Source organism: Filicampus tigris, chromosome 6 (genome assembly GCF_054856515.1).
Source record: "Filicampus tigris isolate MCC_2025a chromosome 6, RoL_Ftig_1.0, whole genome shotgun sequence".
Taxonomy (NCBI): Eukaryota; Metazoa; Chordata; class Actinopteri; order Syngnathiformes; family Syngnathidae; genus Filicampus; species Filicampus tigris.
In genome coordinates this window covers 13,667,501-13,688,871 of record NC_141222.1, presented here as the reverse complement: position 1 = coordinate 13,688,871, position 21,371 = coordinate 13,667,501, and the positions used below count along the sequence as shown (strand labels likewise).

The window sequence follows — 21,371 nt, the reverse complement described above, 5'->3', positions numbered from 1 at the left end:
ATTAAAAGAGTACAAAAACCAAGCCGGCGACATCCAAGTACTTCAAAGTCTACGCTCATGTGAAACCCCCATTCTGCCCCCGCATTTTGAAACGTCAGACCAGCAAACACACCTGCCCAATATAATGCAATCCAACACATCTTCATTTTGGCTACTACGCCTTCACAAAATGCATTCTTTCAGGTTTAAAGCCATGAGTGATGCAGTAAATGAAACAATGATCCAAATAACCGTGTCTAAAGTGCACATTAAAATGAAACGGAGACTTACCTATGACACACGTGACGGGAGTCTGTCTGCAACGAATCATCTCATCGAACAATATTAAACAAACAAGCCAACGCAATCCAGTAAACCTTACTATTTTCACTTGTTATTATAAAAAAAAAGAAAAAAAGAAAAAAGAAAGGCCACATTCAGCAGACGGAGCGGAGCACACGTCATTGTGTTGCACACACCTCAGCTGTGAAATTGTGCTTTATTTGAGCATTTGCTATTTTCACCGTTTTAAAATAGGCTAGAATTGCATAAAAATTACAGACGAAGTAAGGACGGATCATTAGAATTGATTTGTGATAAAAATGAATCCGACCATACTTGGATTTCTGAGATTTTCGGCCGACTGGTGAATTTTATTTTAATATTTCAAGGTCAAAATAATCTTACAATTTACAACTACAATTAAACAAACAAACACAAATAAAATACTTTGTTCAGCTATTGTGCAGTTTTGATGTCGCTGGGCTTTCCGAGGACACCGGCTGCCTGTTGACACGTCGTCAAATTCTGTCAAACGTCTCTGAAGAAGGCGAATGCTGATCACCGAAAATTGCATAAGGTCTGAAGAAAGAAGTTTGACTTAATAAGAAGACATGATACACGGTTTTGAGTCAAATAACAAACTGTAATGAATTGGGTTATCTGTGTTGTGGTGTCATTTGTGTTTTGCTAAATGTGTTGTTTCCAAGGTTCCTGAATGCATCACGCGACTCACTGGATTGGAGGGGTGTGCGAGTCAGAGAGGAGTGAGCGGACGGCAAGAAGGACCGGAGATTGTGTGTACTTATGACGGAACTGTTGTTGCGCTGTAGTTGGCGTCGACTACGGCCCACAGAAGCGGTGTTGTAATAATAAAAAGGGCGATAACTAAGCTACGTCTGACGTCGTGTCTTTGGAAGATGTTAAAATAAACGTCAATCGGACACTTAAAATTTATTTTCCCGAGCCGCGCAGAGCCGCAACATAAGGACGAAAGAGCCGCATGCGGCTCCGGAGCCGCGGGTTGCCGACCCCTGGTTTAACCATTACAAAGATAGTTTGAGATTCAATACTTAAAAATAAAGTCAGTAATTCAGTCTGTATCCTAGGTGAGCTGAGTTTCATTCTTGCCACACATACTTCAAACAAAGCAGCTACAGATGACCAAATGTATTTTCTTCTATAATTGCTCTTTCTAAAATCCACACTGATTTTGCTCCATTTGATAATAGTCACCCTTATAGATGGCATTTCACTTTATTTTCCCAACATTAGTAAGGCTGAATGGGCAAATACCAGTGTTGTTCTGTGTCATTTAATTTATTATCTCTCGACAAGTCCCATAGTTATGAGGTCACAACCGAAACCATATCTGCAATGAATAAAGCATTTTTTTGTAATGTCTAATGTTTCTTGTATCACGTCCCACTCCTGGGTTCTCACATCAAATTAATTTTTAACACTCCCTTTACATGCTGACAAGGTCCATATGGATTGGGGCTTAAATAACAATAGTGGCTAATTTTATTACAATTCTCAGAAATAGTCTATTCGCCACACCACTGTTTTTCTTGCCCACTCACAACAAGTTAAATAAATGGTTTCTATGCTCCACAACCCACTCATTGTTTCACTGGGCACTGCGCAAGGCAGATAATTCATGCATGTTTTTCTGTATGCGTCTCAAGGGTCTTAGTCAGTTGAAAGTAAATAAAATCCACTTGCAGGAAAGTTGGTCAACATATTTATGTGCAATGCAAGGTAGATTTCTGAGTTGTTGAAGCAATAATTCGGAGACTAAATTAAAAGCGCAGGTTCATTGTCACAACATGGACATAGCATAAGTACTTCTGGACAAGAGACGAGAGTGTAACATTTCTGCATCTGTTTGTATGGTGAGTATAATGTATTGCTTGAACACTGACAGACATCATAACAAATGACAAAGATACAGAGTTGTGACAAATGCTTTTATTTTCCATTGTATGGAAGGGTTTTCTCTATTCAGCTAGCAGAGATGACAACAACAACCACTATGACAATAACAAAAACAATACTACAACGATTATTAATATTATTATTTAAATAACATAAAACCATAACATGAACTGGAGATGCAACAGCAAGGCTGCTTCCGCCTCTTCAAGTATCTTGTCGACTTCTCTCACCTACCACTTCGGCAGTTCTCTGACCGACTGTTCCCTGTTTCACTTAATAAGGAAACTGAAAGACAGGGGAGGGTTTGTTATATAGAACGGGCAAAGACAGACAGTGAGAAGGTCAAATAAGTGCAGCGAGTCATATTACTGACAAAAAAAGAACATGGAAACTGAATATTGAAACTTAACTGCAAAATGGTACTGAAATTCAAGATGAAAAAAAGAAAAATAATAAGAGAACCCCCGTTTTTCAGGGGAATTTTTTTTTTTCCACCACAAAAAGGTTAGTAAATGATGCTTATTGTGTTTGACCTTAAAGGTCCTGCTGTATTTAGCTTGAAAATGTATTGAGATTACAGTTATAATATATTTTATTCATTATAATAATGCATTTTTCTACATGATATAATGTAAAGTAAAGGCGAAGAGTACCAAGTGCACATCTGATCACGGACAAATATGATAATACTCGGCAGCAGAAAAGCAGTTGTAATGGTAGCACTTTTCTTACCAGCATCATCATTTAAAAGTTATTGACTCAAAACATCCCTTTCGCAAGCAATAGCTGAGCTTTCCACAGTGCATTGATTCCTCTTGGTAACAGTCAGACTAAAAGTCCTTCAAGCGATCCGTAACAAAGAGCTGTGCTAGTTATTAAAGCTTCATGTATCAAGAGGATTCAAGCACACTTGGCTGTTATTTATCTGTCCTAGAAGAATTTCTTTTGTATGATTTCAATATACAGTACTGTTTATTCATATAGTGTTCAGTATAGGATTTATGCAATCAGGGTATTTGGGGTCGATCAGAGGGTTTGGAAAAACAAAACGATACTCGATCACAGATTTGATCAGAAGATGGAGCAATACTGTATATCTGTATTAAACAACTTGTTTAAACATTAAATATAAAATGTAGTATTTACATGTTTAATTAAATACATGAACTTTGCCAGTCATTTAGGTGGCCGGGGCTTTTGCTAAAACTAATGCTAGCTTGGTTCAACAGTTGTAAACAAGTCCATACACTTACTTGCCAGTTACGCCAAGTAGCCTACGTCTGCTCCTTTTTGGAGTGTATTGGAAGCTGGCTGTGCTGTACAGATCCTGGTGCCCACAGACAGCAATGACTATTTTGTCCTTCATTGTTTACCTGGCGTGTATGTGACCAAGTATTACATTCTTGAAGCCGTTTGTTTCCAATGCAGCTGTACAGATTTGGCCCAAGCTACGTAAACTATACTGACTTTATATGTCGCGTCGCGAAAATGGCTCAATTCACGTTCGGCCTGACCATGGTATATCTCATATCCTTGTTTAACAAATGTTTCTTATGTCTTGTCAACAACGGAGCTATTTCCGTGTTTGTTCAATAACATGCCTGCCTGCTGGTTGCATCTGTGACTGCCTGAATATGAGAGGCCCAAAGTTCCTGTAACTTAAACTAAGTGATTAAAGCTATTTTGAATAAAATAACTCACACACATACTGTGACTAGTTCTTGTTTTGATGTAAATAAAATGTTTTTCAGGCTTGTTTACCCCCCCCCCCAAAAAAAAAAAAAAGAAAATACACAAATGCTATTGCTTTGTGACTACATGGTCTTCCGCCTGCCAGCTCTGCCAGCTCAAAGGCTTCATCACACATGATGGCTAAAAATAAAGTAGCTCATATATACAGGATGGCAGCATAGAACGACCCTGGAGTGAACGAGGTTATGCTTGCTATAATCTGATTTTGCGGATCCGATCAATGACGTCATTGATAGACACGCAAATTATGACATTACAGTCGATCAGCGACTCTGCATGAAATGCAAAATATCGACCGATTTCAATTCACTCGATCAGATTGGTATCAAGTCTAGTGTTGCTGCTACTCTGAAGTCTCAATAGACTGAAAGGTTTCTCTTTTTAATGCATTCACTTATGTTCAGGATTATATTCCGTAGGAACATAATATGCACAGCAAAATGTCACAAACTTTGTCAACAGTCAAAGATGGTCTCTAGAGGAAAGCCTTGGCTCTAAATGCGGTGTGGAGGATTCTGATTTGGCAAGGTTTTTAATAAAAATTAAATAACTTGGTAGCAATGTAATTGATTTATGTGTGCTATTTCAATTTGGTAACTGTGTGCTACCCCAAGCCTGATAAAATGACTGATCCATAAAATAGATTGTTGACTGTGGTTACCTGTAAGGGTATCCGTGATATTTCGACCTGAAAATGGAAAGCAGGAAGCTGAAGAAAAACACGACCAGTCCTAGGCCAACCAAGCAGATAACTGTAAATAAATAACATGCAGATATTAAAAGATTGCCGTAAATTGAGAAGACTCTGAAAAAGATCTTAACTGGACATCAGAATATTGTTTTACTGTTGTTTATATTGTTTCATACATGAACAACAGTAGGCCTACAGATCCCCTTAAGCTAAATGATTGTTTTCTGAATCTTCATGTCCTGACCTCGTGTCCATCAACCTGGGTTTTCTGCAGATTCCCTTCTCATGTCCTTGGTGATCATTATTATGCTTAAACTGCACAAGCATTATCTTGTGTTTCTGTTTGCACCCTGTGTATACATCCTTCTTAATCACCTAATCCTGAAAGCAACACTATTGCAATTACTGTTAAGTATCATGAACAACAAATATTGTTAACCAAAGGTTAAGATAAAGACCTAAATCAGAGACAAAAAATAAATATATTTGGTAGTGTTTGAATTTGCAAGTTTATGTACAGTATCTAACAGATATTTACTATACTATTTTCATGAATAATTATATATGTGACTAACATTTTCCCAATTTAATAAACAACTACAAGATCTGTGGTTCTCACAGTTGTAATCCATATTTGTGGTTTACTTGCTGCATCAAGAAAAGAAAACAATTATGGCGGTGGAGGGGGATTAAAATTGGATTAAACACCAACATGGTATTACAACCTAGAAGGACAGTGGTGGTCATCTTTCAGGAATCCCTACAGTGACTCATTGCTTATGTTAATTAAAATCACAACATAATGGCACAGGCAAATATAATTTATTACCCAAGCATGGACTAGCCAATAATAATAAAAAGCCATCTTCTTCAGAAGATAACTATAATGAACTCATGTACAATAGAGACATAAGATGCCTCAGCAGGACAGTGTTTGTTGCTGCATTGCTTGTTACGACAAATGACATGTAAGATGTGTGTTAACGTTGTCTACATTATTTATCTTTTTAACAAACAGCACATATTGATGTTACTTTTTAACTACACAATAGAGCTCAGAAAAACCCAATGTCAATGAAACAATGCCTAATGTGCCATCCACATGTGATAATGGTCACTGTAATTGACAGTTTAGTCTCCATTGTAATTTTCGACACACTGAGGTGGACATGCTTAACATCGAGGTGGAAATGGTGTGTTTTTTCAATATTTATTTACTATTTTCAAGTGGTGGAAATGGTGTGATTTCATTATTTATTTACTATTTTCAAGTGACTTGTGCACAATATTTTCTCTAACAGATGTGATGAACTCAAAGGTGAAGGCAGAATGTCACAATGTTTATAATAAGTTTTCATACATAAACGGCAAATAGGAGTTTGTGTAGGGTGAAAAATTACGATGAAAATGGAATGAGAATGAATGTTTTCTTTAGGGCACATTATGCATGTGTAATCTTTGCTTCAAATAATTTCACTTCTTGATCCCTCTATGTAGAGTATTTTAGGATTGCTATCACTGTCTATGACTGTAAAGCGCAGTGATTTTGAAAGGGTTATTGAGTATGACTTGATTCATTTTATGTAATATATGAACCACTTCCCAAATGTTTATGATGTGTTTTCACAAAATCAAGCGTATGTCACCGAGATTAGTTTTGAGTTATTCACAAAAATAGTTTGTTTGGTCAAAAATGCTTACCATAAGGTCTGGATTTTCATTTCCCAGCAGCCCAAAGGTTAAAATTGTAGTCACAGTTTATGAAAATAATTGATTTGTAGACACTGCTCCGGTAACTACTTTGTAAGTAAACTCGTGCTTGTTTACAGTCGACAGAGTATGCTAGCGCCTCTCAGTAACCAGTTTTATAATAATCTACAAATCATTTTTATAAATGGCCATAGCAACCAGTAAAGGTAGAAACACAACACAATGCGACCCCAGCATGCAGTCGAACAGCAGACAGGCACACGACAAAGTGCATTGTGAAACTAAGCAATCCACTGTATGTTTACAGCCGACATCATGCTCGCGCGACTTGGTAATGAGCTGCCTAAAACTAACCTCTCCTCTAACGTCACTTCACAAATGATTTATATTCTGTAAATGGTCATAGCAAACAATAAAAGTCAAAATACACCATAATAATGTGATCCAAGAACAAAATCATACAGAAGAGGGATGTATGGACGGTCAGTAGTTTAACTCTTATCTCATAGAAGAAGCGGATACCGTCATGATCCAGACACCGGCTAATCTTTGTAATCCAAATGAGGTTAATCGTCAATTCCAGGACCTCTTTTTTTAACGAGTCCATTTCTACTTTTAATTTAAGGCTTTCATGCACCACAAGTATGTCAAAATCACGAGTGTTAAATGTTCCTTTGTTTACATGCAAGAATGGCAATCAAGGCACCTCCCGCCTGCTGAGAGTGGAGAGTCAGCATTTTGATGCAAACATTTTTAATTGAAATGCCATTTATGTTATAATGTAATGTAGTAATCAGAGATGGGCACTTTATCATTTTTTGCCAGTAAGGCCTCCGTCCGCAACCTGGCTACCCATCCGTTCTTGTCCCTGCCTCCTTATTCATAAAAAAAAAAAAAAAAAAATCATCCTCCGTCCTAGTCCTTCTAAAGTGCTCCCATCCTTACATTCTGTCAGTCCCTTGAAAGATGTGCGTGCCAAAACTTTAAACACGTTTTTACTCAAAACTAAGGATTTCAACCTGGCAATATTGAAAATGCTGTAACTTTGTCAAGTTTTGAGGTACTGTACTTTACGGACTATAAGCCGCTCCGGAGTGCAAGTCGCACCAGGAATAAAATGCATAATAAAGAAGGAAAAAACATATAAATCGCACTGGAGTATAAGTCTCATTTTTGGGGGAAATTTATTAGATAAAATCCAACACCAAGAACAGACATGTAATTTAAAATTTAAATGACAAACAATTTAAAATAAAAATAGAATTGAGGCAACAACAGGCTGAACGGTATGCTTATGTTACATTACACCCCCTCCCCCTCCCTGAAGGACAAATTGTCTCCGCCGCCTAACGCTAATATTAAATGCACAAGCTATCAAATGAGTAAAACAAATATACGTATTGGGCACCACTCGCAACACCCGCCCCCCCCCCATAATTTCACACACGTCGCAACCCCGGCCAAACTATGAAAAAAAAACGTATGAAAAGACTTATAGTCCGGAAAATACGGTATGTATTATACATCATTTTAAAGGCAATGAACTCTAGAAATAGAATACATGAATATGTCTATTATCATTTTGGGACACATAAGCCTGATTTTATTAAAACACATCACATTTATAAAAACTTTACTTAATTTTTTGGTTGGAGCATATGTGGTTGAGATGCAAGCGACTCCAAGTCCGTTTAGAGAACATTTCATAATCTTGACTTATTTTGGAAGACTCTCATTCTTCTATTTTCAGATGCCTTCAGAGTTTTCTTCTACTCTTGAGTATTAACTTGGCCTCAGCTTCTGATTGTGAATACCACAGTAAAATATTTCTCTCAGGACTTTATATTTTCCTTCTATCTTTCAAGTTTCCATGTTGTATGCTGCGATTTTCACAAACAATATCAATGACATTATTCTGAGTGCCTCCCCTTAAATGGCACCAAAACGGAAGCCAAATCATTTTGATTTTTCTTTGATCTTGCTTTTCTAAGTCGGAGAATAGCTCAGAAGCTAATTGGAATTTTTTTTTTTTAAATCAAGCAGGCTTTCATGTGCCTATAGTTAAAAATAGCTTAGTGGACTGCTACATTAGCTGGGTTTGCATAGTAGTTTTTCGAAAAATTAAAGTGATATTTCTATATTATTGATTAAGCACAATTGCTTTTATAGGTGTTTCCATTGAAGAGTGTTTGACTTCTGAGGCATAATTCTCATAAAACCTCAAGAAATGTTCTCGTGAGAGGTGAAACCATTGAGCGGTAAATGGGTGCCACCCGCGCGAGGGATTCAACCTGGCGTGTGCGGCAGCTGCCTGGGGCGCGCAGGATCACTCAACGCGGTGAACCCTGCCTTGGCCAGGCGAACTACCCCCACTGTGGTGCGCCTCAACTGGCTCCGGGTCGGCCTGGAAAGGCTGAGGACGATGGTGGCACAGGGAGGCCCAAAAACTTCGGTCTCCTCCGCACCCCCTCGCTCTACAGTGCTCACATGTCCTAACCTCGCCGCTTCCCCTGTGGCAGCGGCCGTGGTCCACTCAGACGGGGCCCCCCGCCACCGGTGCTGACGGCTACCGGCGTGGACTGCTGCCAGCCTGCGCCGTCTGAGTTGTACCGCCTAGGCGGGGACCGGCCCACGCGAAGGTGTCAAGGGTCCGCGACAATGTCAGTGTCGTTGGATCCGCCTGTGTTGACATCGGGGTCGCCCAAAAAACGTCCACTACCGCTGTCACTCATCGGTCCTCCATCAAACCAGCGCTTATTTCTGTGGCTGCCAGTGGTGTTGCCGGACAGCGTACTCTTGCTAGAGGGGCTAAAGTACTGGGTCTCACCCATTGAACGTGACCGGGCGGGGTCACATGAGTGGTGAAAAGGCGGAAAATGTGTTTCCATTACACTGTTGTGATATATGACACCACACCACATGAGAGCGTAAAAAACGTTTTTGTGATAGTTACGTTTTTTGTATTATTTCTGTTTCTCCATTACCAGTTTGCAATTGTGCAATTTGCGTTTTGTGCATTTCTGAGGGAAATGGAAACCCAGCTATTGATGGCCATTCTTGTGTTAGAATGAACGATCTGGTAGACTGGCATGTCGTTCAGAGAGACCAATGTTTTTCGTGTCTTTTATAGACTTTACACCAATATGATCGACTGGATTGGATCGGCCTATCTTTAGCATTTTATGCACATTTTGAGTTCAGCATTAACGGCTTTATTTTGCCGATCGTCATCGATCCGCGTCGTGAAATAAGACATTACAGCCGCAGTATTTCCTATGAACACATTTACCTGTGACGTGCCACCACAAATGATTTTTGGCCAATACTAAAAGATTTTGGTGCTACCTCTCAGTTTACATAGTTACATACAGGTTACATAACCATTGTAAGAAACTTTCTTTGCTGCACAGAAAGCTGCTCTGCTGCTTGTGTGGTCTTTGTGTAAATTTGCTAATTGATACCGGTACAGATTTCCTTTGTAGTATGATACTGCAAATATAAGGCCTCAAATGACTTAAGTAGCAAACATATCAATGTTTAAACTTTGGGAATCGATCTTAGTGGTGTCAGTTCAAACAGTTTCGATCCCCCTTGCCACTCCAGCTGGCATAATGGCCGTCTCATCACCGCCACAGCACACTCAGTGCTCCTTTTGTTGTATTTCGAACAGTATAATCGTCAGGGTCTTCTGAGTTTTTGAGAAACGAAGTTGATGCACATCATTTGCCTTCGCAGGCCACATAAATGAGGTCGCGGGCCAGATCTGGGCCCCGGGCCTTGACTTTGACACCTGTGTAGTAAAACCTGACAAGATGTACTGTAATACTCATTCCGTATTGTACAACTAAATAATGTGTGCTATTAGTCTCCTTCATAGCTTTTTGAGTTGACTGGCTGAAAGGGAATACATTGATATACCATGTTTTGTATACAACAGATGTACAAAATCATGAAACATGGGATGTGATGCTGTACCAATTTACATGAGGTGTGGCTTGATGTTGAAAGTGGCATGGGAGCTATATACCAGACATGGAAGGTTGTAAATTTCGGGGCACATCATAACACAAAGTGCCATCCTCATAATCCCCCATGTGGCCATAGACAACCTGTAAATTCTACTCAAGTAACATTGACTTGTTTTCCAACAAAACAAGCTAATTAGCGGAAAATATAAGAGGTATCTCAGAAGACAGCTGTTGTATTAAGTGTAGCTTAGAGTGGTCTATTCAGTAGAGCCTGGTGACACAAAAAGCTGATGAAGTTAAAGTATCCTAACAATTGCTTAATAAAAGAGTTATAGTCAGTGGGTAATATTGATTTTGTCACCTCTAAGACATTCTGACAATTTACAAAATATTACAAAGCACAAACTACATGTGAAGTTAATGACTTATTAATGATTATCTTCAGTTTCCACTTTTTAGTCTTGCTACACATTACCTGCAAGTGACAAAGAATGAAAACAGGATCAGTAACGGTAGTCTTTACTTACTTCTCCTTTTGCCAACATCTCCCTTGGAGATGGCGGCTTCATTCAGCAGCACCATCCCCATGGTGATGGCAGCATCTGGGGAATGATTGTCAAGGAAACTATACACTCAGTCTTATATATTGCCCCAAGAAAAACTGGTGCAAATATACTTCACATTGCAGCTCAATTCCGATTTATTTTTTTTGCCCATATGCAACACGTATCAGATTTTTTTCATGTAGTGTGAACAGTACAATTCAGATTTTTTTCAAATCCGACCGGGGTCACTTTTGTGTGTGTGGGACTGCAGCAGGTGCAGCCTTGGGCCGGTTATTTGCCGACGGAACAAACACAATGGCTCAGAGTGAATGGCATCATTAGCCACACACAAACAGAAGCGCAAAGTACAAGTCCAGACTGGTGCACAAGCAGACAGAAGTAGTCAAACACCAACAGAACTTCTACTTCAAACAAGTAAACAGACAGCTAATCACTGAGGGTTGAATTTAGAACAAACGAAACATGGAGGTTAGAGGAGGACAATCTCCTGTCTTTGTACAATGTGGCCGAGTACGTAGACTCCCTGTGGAGAGAATATTGTGATGACCAAGCTTTCATTCGGAGTAAACAAATATAACTGATAGTATTTGGATGTTGTTTCTAAAATAAAAAGTTGGCGTGTGTGCTCGCAAATTAAGAAACAAACACAGCGTGAAGAATCGAATACATTTGTTGACCAAATGAGCTGTCGTACACCTCACAGGGTGTTTTATTGATTTGCAATTTGCTACATACTAGATGTATGCAGACAAACATATTGGCTAAAGGATACTCAGGAGAAGGATGATGTGAGATTCTGCCACAAACTGAGCCTGACTGCTGCCATGGATGTAACTCTGTAAGAGAAAGACAGGGAGTAAGGTTAAAAAAAAAAAAGACTATTGAACTGCACCCACCTTCATTCACTGCTTTATTGCGGGTCTCGCTGCTAGAGTGTTGTCAGTTAGGTAAAAACACACAAAAAAAACACTCAATTGGGTTAAGATCAGTTGGCTGACTTCATTACTGACGAATATGGAAAAGTGAGATATTCTGCATGAAATGCCTGTCATTCCTAAGGGCAGAGATGGGCATTCCATCCTAGGGATGGAAGATGAATAACGAGATGTTTTTAAAAAAAAAAAAAAAAAAAAGGATGGACGAAGCAGTCCCTGTAATCGTAAATAACCAGGTCAAGTACCGACGAACGTGTACTGTTTTCATCTGCATTACCACGGAGCCACCTTTATTAACGTCATACAACAACACCGTAGAGTCCTTTTTTTTTCTTTTTCATGTGCGTTCCTTGCAGTAACATTGTACTCACAGGCATAGTCTGCCCTCTAGTGGTTCAACACATGCAATACCATGGATTACACCACTGGATGACCATTTCGTTAACGACTGACAGAAACACGCCGAGCCTGTCTTGGGTGTGTAATCCGGGATAAGGTATGTATGGGGCGTAGGAAAAAGGTGGATAGCAATTTTGTTTTGTTTAACCAACTGTTAACATTTAGTGCGTAACTTATCCCTTTGCATGCGAAGTATGTCCTTGTCTGGGACATCTTTGGAGTGTAAAAATCTCTCCATCATCAAACCATCATTCATGCTCATGCCAGCGCCGCTGTACACTTAAAGCTACGGCCGGAAGTGGAAGTCTTTCATTCTCCTCCTAAAATAACATTGTGTTATTTTGCAATAATTATTTTTATTGCGGAATAACGCAATAAAACCTGAAAAAAATTATTACGTTATAACACAACAGTTGTCCTCTGGTGGGCACTTGTCCTCTGTCAAAAAAAATTTGACACATCGCTACTCAGTCTGATAGTCTGGTGACCGATGATGGTTGTGTTGGCAGCCAAATGCTATGTTGGTTGACACCTAAAAGAGCTGTAAACAATTCAATCCAAGGACAGAGGGATGATGACGCGTGCCCAGGTCGCGTACAGAGGACGGATAGGGTAAAGTGCCCACCTCTGCCTAAAGGGTAAATTACATCTTAAGGGCAAAACGTCTGCAGTTTACATGTTGACTGTTGCATTTTAAATCCATTGTCGTGGGGTATAAAAGCAAAGCCACCAAAAGTATGTCATCGTTTTCAATGGCCCTCAAGTAGCCTGTGGGTGTCGGAGATAGTGTTGTGTTTTTCAATTTTTAACAGTCACACGTTGTTCAAGGTTCTACTACTGACCAAACAGTTATGGAGGTTAGTACTGGATAGATGCATCCTGAGAATTTACCCTAAGAACTGAACATATTATTATTATTATCATCATCCTCATTATTATTGTCATTATTTACATATCTTGGCTTCTACGTTTGATAATGTTGGGACACTTCCTGATTTAAAGCAGGAATAAGTAAACACTAAAACAAAAATATTACAAATAATACATTCCAGTTTTATGCCATCACAACTACATCACAATAATCAAATAATGAAAAGTCTTTAAAATATACTGTATACTCTATATTCAAAACAGTGAGTGTAGGCACCGTGTGTGTTTGAGTCATAAAGAATTCTTGCGTGTACTGCGTAGGTGTAAAAGGGTGATATTTTTTCTCTGAGTGGGCAGAGAGTTCAATGTAGACCTACAGAAACACTTAAATACAATATCACATTTAAGATCTTGCCAGCTAATGGAGACACCCACTGATCATTGTGTGCTGATATTGTACAGTTCCCCCATAAGAGCCTCACATTTATTCTACAAAAGTTCCAAAGTTCAAAGACAAATTGTCAATGCACTGATCTTCATGCTGTAAACAAAATGAAAAAAAGCTAGGTGTCAAATCCAGCGTACAAAAACTGTGCCAAAGGTAACAACTCACCGTGGTAACCTCTGACTAAAAAGGGACAAAGCTAAAAGTTAAAAAAAACAAAACAAAAAAAACAACAGTGGCATACATCAAAGACCATATTATTCCAAAAAAGCCGAAAATAATGGAATGTACCCCAAAATTATACCATGCTCTTCAGAACTGAAAGGGGAGACCATACTCTGGACATTAAATCGAGATGGGAAGGAAAGGGTATAATCTCATGATAAGGGTGGAAGAAACTGACAGTAATTACAGACAACATTGTCTGACAACAAACTATCCTTCCTGGAGGGAATACAGCTGGAAAAACTTGACTCGATTCCATTATACCCCAGCACAGAAGACTTAGCACTCTGATCAGATGGTTTTCTGGAGGTCGTGTCCACTTTCACATCATTTGGGAATGGTCCTCTGTGGTTGCATTTTGGAGATCCGTACATTGCCTCCACGAGGTTGTTTTAAAGTTTAAAACGGTTGATCGCGGTCGACCGGGAGACCACGGACTGATCCCAAGTCGACCGCGTACGGGCACGTGAAAAAACTAATAAATAAAAAAATGTGTGTGCATTATTATAATTATTACTATATGTTTTGTGTTAGTGCAGTGTAAACTAAGCTTACACAACTATCATTCTCACGTCCACAATTATTATTTATGTATTTTAATTTTTTTTTTGAGTAGGTTCACTTTAACCACCGGTGGCGCATGACCTGCATCATAGGAAGTTATTAGTGGTCAGCAGTTGCTAGTAGCTAGTGTTCAGAGCCGTTGAAATATAACCATTTTTTGTTTATTCACATTCAAAGCTTGCTTGTATATTTGCAATGCACCGATGGCATTGGCTAAGAAAGGGAATCTGGAGCGGTATTTTGAAATGGTACACATGAGCTACAATAGTGATGATGCACTTTTCACGCTACAAAACTGCATCCCCGCCTCTTGGTGTCGATGACTCCCACTATGGTAGGCAATGATATTCTTTTTGCAAACTCAGAGATGTACTTGCCTTATTATCTGGTTTATTTTTCTGTTTCGTTCATGTTAGGGTCCATTATGGCTATTGCTCATCATTGCATGCGTGAGTGTTTGTGTGTGTGCGTGTACGCGTGTGTATGCATGCGCGTGCATGAACTGGTAGATCGAGGGAGGTTTGCTGCTTGAAAAGTAGATCTTGGGTCAAAAAAGGTTAGGCACCCTTGGTTTAAAATCTGCTTTCTTTAAAATCTTGTACCTCTACGATCGAGAAGGACTTAAAAGACGTAAAAGCTGCCATCAAATAAGTGGTTCTGTTTTAAAATATAACTCGACCTGTTAAGATATTTTTGATTGAAATGGATTTTGATTTCAGACGTTTTTTGTTTTTTTAAAGACAACAGTGCGCCGTCTGATTGGTGTAGTACCCACCGTTGTAGTGTCGTAACCCGTCATGAATCGGCGTTGCCAGTCGTGACATTTGGTCACTCTGATTGGCTGTTAGCTACCAAATCAGCGCTCGGAGCACCAACAGGAAGTGACAAATGCGGATAAACATTGAGCACGCCTTCGTTGCCTTAATCTTCTTACAAGTACAAGCACAAGGGTTGACAATGTAAGTATTTCACAATACTGTGTCAAGAACGTGAGGGTTTACTTCACGTGGGAGTTCATCGTGAGCGAAGAATATAGCTGATTGTTTACATTTTTATCCGCACCCGGCCAATAGCTTTCCGGTTGGATTTTTCTAACAAATGAGAAATAGTGACTACCGCCGCCGATTGTATGAAAGGGTATTACATCTCACACAGAAGGTACTTTAATAGTCAGCGTCGCTGTCTGTCGTCGCGGTGTATTTTTCCAGCGTGACGTGCCGACAGCCGGCCGGACGCCACGGGGTAAGCGTCTGTCATTGTTGGCCAACTTCGGATTGGTCTATCTAGGCCTTAAAAGAGACTCACTAAATTCGAAGAAGAAAATGATTTTGTACATCCATCTATAGGCCACACTGGACTATGCAGGTGTCCACATTGTAACATGGGATGTTTACAAAGATAGATGTTAAACAGAAGTTGTTTTTTTTTTTTTCTAAAAAGTGACACGAATGTGTAAATCACCCTTCGAAAGCATTAATTTCTCAGCACCCCTCCCTTTGTTCCAATGAACGCGCACAACCGAAAGGGGGTGAAAATACTGACGTCATGATACTCGTTAGCCCGTAAAACCCCATGAATTAGCCACATAAATGGCAGGGTTTAAAGTGTGTGAAAAAAGTAGTGGCTATTACATTTTACTGTACTGGTACATGCTAATGCATTCCATGCAGATTAAATAGGTTCCATATCAGGGCAGTGCCCCAATACCCAGCCACTAAGTGCAAAAATTAGATTAAAATAAAAATGGGTGGGTTGCGGCAGGAAGGGCTTAAGTATGGGGTAAAAATTGAGCCACGTCATCCAAGTGACTTTCTGTGATTAGAGTAGTAGAAGTTTAAACCAAACCAAAACAACAAACCAAAACAAAACTAGCTGGAGCACTGCTGGTATCCCTGTATCACCATGTGCTGTTGGAAGGGTTAAATCAAAATAGAGGTTGGATGGAATTCTAAGTCCAGTCACTCTGTTGGATACGTGTAAAAATCCTTTACTTAATGGGATTAAAACAAAACACCAACGGGTATTGGCCGAAGTTTTAGCTGATCGGCTGAGAAATCACAGGGATCTTTCTTAGTCTATCTACTCAAGGACCCAATAATGATCCTTTGATTCATAAAGGCCACACAAACTCAGAAACGTAAAGCATCCATCATAACTTCATTGCTGTTAATCCATACGTGATGGGGGAATGGCAGAAAACCAGAAGGCGGCAATCTCTGGAAATGAGAAAACGGTTGAATGGAGGTCTGAGTCATTGAAGCCTCTACAGGTTATTAGCACCCCAGTTTACAGCACATCTAACGTTGGTTTCTCCACTTGACTGCTCCAGTGTTTATTTCTTTTCCTATCAGACATGGGTGAGGATGGAGAGATGAATAGAAGTTGAGGAAGGAGTAAAAGGGTGGACAGATATTTCTTGCTTCGCTGGAGGGAAATTAAGAATGTTTGCACTTGAAAGCAGACATAAAAACGACAAAGGCTCAGGCCTAGAGCTGATACTTTTGTCTTCCCCACAGACAGCGTTGTCTTGTAAAAGATGGGGTTTTGAATTGTTATCAAGATGCCTTCCTTACTCATCAGCCAACAAAGCAACCCTTATTTGCAGAACAAAAGGTTGTTACTGGTGGCAGGACAAGAGACATTTGGAAGTTGCTGTTTGATTCTTCCATTAATAAGATGTGGAGTTGCGATTCAATTGTTTAAATAGCATGATATGTTCTGTAATGAGTTAAGATAATTAGTTTTTCTAATATAATGAGAGTGCTGAGAAAAGAGACTTCTTTGTCAATGTTTCAAGGAAATAAAAAAGCTGAATGCTGAGATCCAAATGCATCCTGACTTTAAAATGTTCAATTTCGCCAAATTGTAATGAAGAAACCTTACTACACCAAGAAACTGAACTATGCAAGTCTCTTGTTTGTCGAAAAATGTCAAATAAAAACTGTTGCCTCCCATTCACACAGCAATTACTCAGTTTCTAGAGTGTACACACTCAATTATGTCTTTATATGGTGCAGCCACTTCGAACAATCAAAAATACAATGGCACCTACGTTATCTCTGAATTTACCACAACTGGGATGAAATTCCTGTACATTGCATGAAGATGATTTACATCTGATTTTATTATGAATCTTTGCTACCGTACACTACTGATGTTTCATACAAACAAGTGTTGCATATTTTAAAGGAAGAGCAGTGCTTGGAATGAAAAATTCCTCAATCCATGGCCAGGCACTTCCAATTAATCTGATGGATTAGAATGCAGGAATTCCATTCATTAGTGTGCAATACTGAACGTGTGTTTCTGCCTTTGTAGTCACACATGTCTACTGTATAATAAAAAACAGTAGATAAATGCATGCTTGTGAACAGGACTGTTTAGAAAACTTGTCATTGCAATAGAAAGCTTTGAACTGTAAAACAAAAAGAAAATTGCACTTGAAGTGTAAAAACAAAAACGCATAACATTAGCAGACTGGAGTGGGTTCTATATTCCATAGCTGTCAGTTGAACAAATGATATATTTAAAACACATCTCATCTTGCTTGTTTGACGTAATTCCATCACACGGCATACTGTCAACTAATTCCTTTAAATATCAACTCTCCGACTGGTGACATTTCGTACATTGTTAACCTTCTACAGGCCCCATTATTGTGATGGATTATTTTTTTCTGGTTCTAGAGTTTCAAGACAGTGCCAAGGTCAAATAATTAAGTCAGTGTGATTTAAAATAATGTGAGGATCTTTGAGAAGTGAAAGAAAAACAAAATAGAAAACAACAAATTGAAATTGTAATATTGTAGAGGTTAATACTACCCAGAGCTCAGAAATGTTGTTCCTAATCAGTTTATCAATTAAAAAAAAAAAATTCTGTCAGAAACATTGCAGTGGGACCGTGTCTGGACCAGTGTTTTACATAGACACATACATACATAGACATACACTGTATATACTAGTGCTGGGCGATATATCATTATCATATTGAAATCAAGATACGAACATTCAAGATATGAACATCGAAATTAGGACAAAATCAGTCAAGTGATCTTGCCACGCTTGCGTTGCATGTAAAGCTCAGCCCAACCAACCACATGCCTCCTTTCAAGTTTGGCGATGATAGATGGCAATAGACAGCCAATGACAATCACTTGCGGCGGTAAGGAGGCAGTGAAGGACACGAGCAGCCGCAGCTGAAACAGCACACGCGTGAGAAATCCACTTGCGGGTCAACGAGAGATTTGAGACAGCCGTTTGCGTTCAGACAGATAAAATACAGTATACAGTATATGGTGCACATATATTGTGATTTTTACAAGAATACGTGACCATATTTATAATTTCACATGTAGTAGTGGATGACATAGCTAAGCTGTGCCGGTAAAAATGTACGAGCAGTCTGCGCTTCCCCGGTCCATTCAACTGAGTTGGAGCGAGTCTCACCTTTTAAAACATTCAAACTTTCCCCATGATTATTGCTCACGTCCTAACTTTGTAGCCACGCACCTATTCCTTGACTGCCAATATCTTTCTGTGGATTAACAAAAAGTTGCCATACAATGCAGTATGTCCGCTGATAGTGTAGTGGTACACACGCCTGAGTTGTGTGCGGGCAGCGTGGGATCGATTCCCGCTCAGTGACAGTGTCTATGTGTGCCCTGCGACTGGCTGGCGACCAGTTCGGGGTGTAGTCTGCCTTCGCCCATTGACGGCTGGGATAGGCTCCAGCAACTCCCCGCGACCCTATATAGGATAAGCGGTTTGGAAGATGACATGACATACAATGCAGTATTTTATAGGGCGCCTCAAACATGCAATCCAGACTGGGACATGCAAATTGCTGGGAGTCCACTTAACATCGGGTAAGTGGTCAACTGTTTCTTTTGGGGTTTTTTTTCCACTCCAGTCGAAGCATTGTGCCCTGGCTGGCATGCTTGAGCACTAAAGCTAGAAGAAAAAAACTGAAAAAAAAAAAAGAAAAAACCAACAACAAAACAAAACGTTTTGGATAAAGACTAAAAAAAACAAACAAACAAAAAAAAAACAATACAAGTGTTTATTTTAGTTTTCTTTAGCACAGTGCATTTTCCTAGGGTGTAGTCCGCCTTTCGCCCAAAGTGGATCTTCAATCTTGTTCCCCGAGGGCTGGTGTCCTACCTGTTTTCCATCTGTCCCTGCTGCAACATACACCTGATTTAAATGATCGGGATCGTTATCCAGCTTCTGCAGACCTTTGGTGAATATCTGTAGCAGGGAGAGATGGAAAACAGGCAGGACACTGGCCCTCGAGGAACAGGATTGAAGACTCCTGCTGTACAGCATAAACTGTTGAAAATAACACACACCCCAATGATTTCACTATCTTCTACATTAAAAAAAAAAAGAAAAAAAATTATTTCATTAGTTAACAAAAATGTAATTTCTTTAGGTACATATTAAATATCGCAATATCGATATCGCTATATTCAACCATATCGTATATGGCATGTTTTTCAAATATTGTGCAGCCCTATCTGCCAGTGTGAGCATCTTCCATTACACATTCATTTGAATACATAGACATGAAGATTACTGTGTTTTTATGAGAATCGAAAAGCACCTTTGTCAGACAGTGAAGCAAATCACGGGTCTGAGCAAAAGAGGCAGGTAATATGTACAAATTGCATTAACATAAAGTTGTATACCACATTTTAAAGGCCATACTTTTAAAGGCTAAGAACAGGTACATTGAGGTAAGTTGTAATTTATATTTGCTGTATCTCAGGTCACAGACAACATGATAAATACCAAGAAACAGTACATAGTGGACATTAGGGTGTGCTGAGTGTTTATGGTTACTGCTTTCCCCTTCATCCAAACCACAGCATTGTTGGCCATTAATAGCCTGAGGCCATGTGACCTTTGCAAATAGCCACATTCCTCCGTTTCTAGACTGCATCATGTACTTGGTCAGTATGGATATGTGTGTGTGTGTATGTGTGTGTGTTTGTGTGTGTGTGCGTGCGTATGTGTTTGTGTGTCTTGTTTAGTTTGCAAAAGGTCAGGAGGCACTCAGACAGGATGAGGGGAAAATAAAACATTGACAAAGCTGAACGTGGAGGAGGATTCTCAGTGGAATGAAGGAGTGATGAAGTAGAATAATGTTTGCATTCCCGTCCAGGGGACGTACCGTTCCGTCCCAGAGGGACAACCATTTTGGGGACGGAGGATGGAGAACGAAAAGTTTTTAAAAAAGGACAGACTAAGCAAGGACGGAAGTGAGTTTTTGTCCGTCGCTTTAATCGTCCCTAACTGTGGCAAATACCGAATATTGTGTTGGGTTCTTTAAAAAAGAATACCACATACCACACTGACCGGTATAGTCTGCCCTCGCTGTTGTCGTTCACGAACACTTCATTAAAAAAAGAATGAATCTTTTCAGTGAACGTGAGTGAACGGATCACTTCCCCATGTGCATGTCGTCAATCTTCATGAACAACCAATCAGCAGCCAGTGTCAGATGGAGGATGGACTTTACTGAACATACTGCCACGCTATTGGCACTCACGAAGGAGTCAGTGACGTAACTTCCTGTTCGCGAACGATTCATGAGTTAATGTGCTGCCATTTCCCGTTCACGAACGAGTCAGTGAGCGAATGTACTGTAATGCCATTCAAATTCATACATTACAGTTGCAATATTTTTGACAGGAATACTAACAATAATAATACATCCAAATTCCAAAAACTGCAACATCAGTGTGGACACAAAGTTTTCTGTTTTTTGGTTGTTGTTTTTTTAACTCACTCTGTCCGTGCCATGGGGGGATCATTCAGTGTACGACTCTTTTGAACAATTACTTTTGATGAACCGATTCTTATGATTCAGTTCAATGAAAGAACTGTCATGCCATCACTACCTCACAAGAATACTCACATATCTATGTATATATACATACAACTTTAAAGAAAAAACATCTTGACAGAATAAAACATAAATGTAGAATATTTTGCAAATTTATGAAAAAAGTAAAAACTGAAATATCATATGGTCATAAGTAGGCAGATC

At 39.4% G+C, this 21,371-nt stretch overlaps 1 protein-coding gene across 2 annotated transcripts in view; it reads right to left on the bottom strand.

Annotated features, from left to right (window-relative positions):
* Nucleotides 1–2,214: 2,214 nt before the first annotated feature.
* The window catches only part of tusc3 (tumor suppressor candidate 3), a 60,845-nt gene continuing 41,688 nt past the window's right edge, over nucleotides 2,215–21,371 (bottom strand). For both annotated transcript variants that reach the window (XM_086034561.1, XM_086034560.1), the window contains 4 exons: nucleotides 11,656–11,719; nucleotides 10,845–10,919; nucleotides 4,610–4,700; nucleotides 2,215–2,481 (listed from right to left, as the gene is read on the bottom strand). In XM_086034561.1, coding sequence (XP_085890687.1) covers nucleotides 2,466–2,481; nucleotides 4,610–4,700; nucleotides 10,845–10,919; nucleotides 11,656–11,719 — 246 coding nt within the window. In that variant the 3' untranslated portion in view covers nucleotides 2,215–2,465. The remainder of the gene's footprint in view (nucleotides 2,482–4,609; nucleotides 4,701–10,844; nucleotides 10,920–11,655; nucleotides 11,720–21,371) is intronic.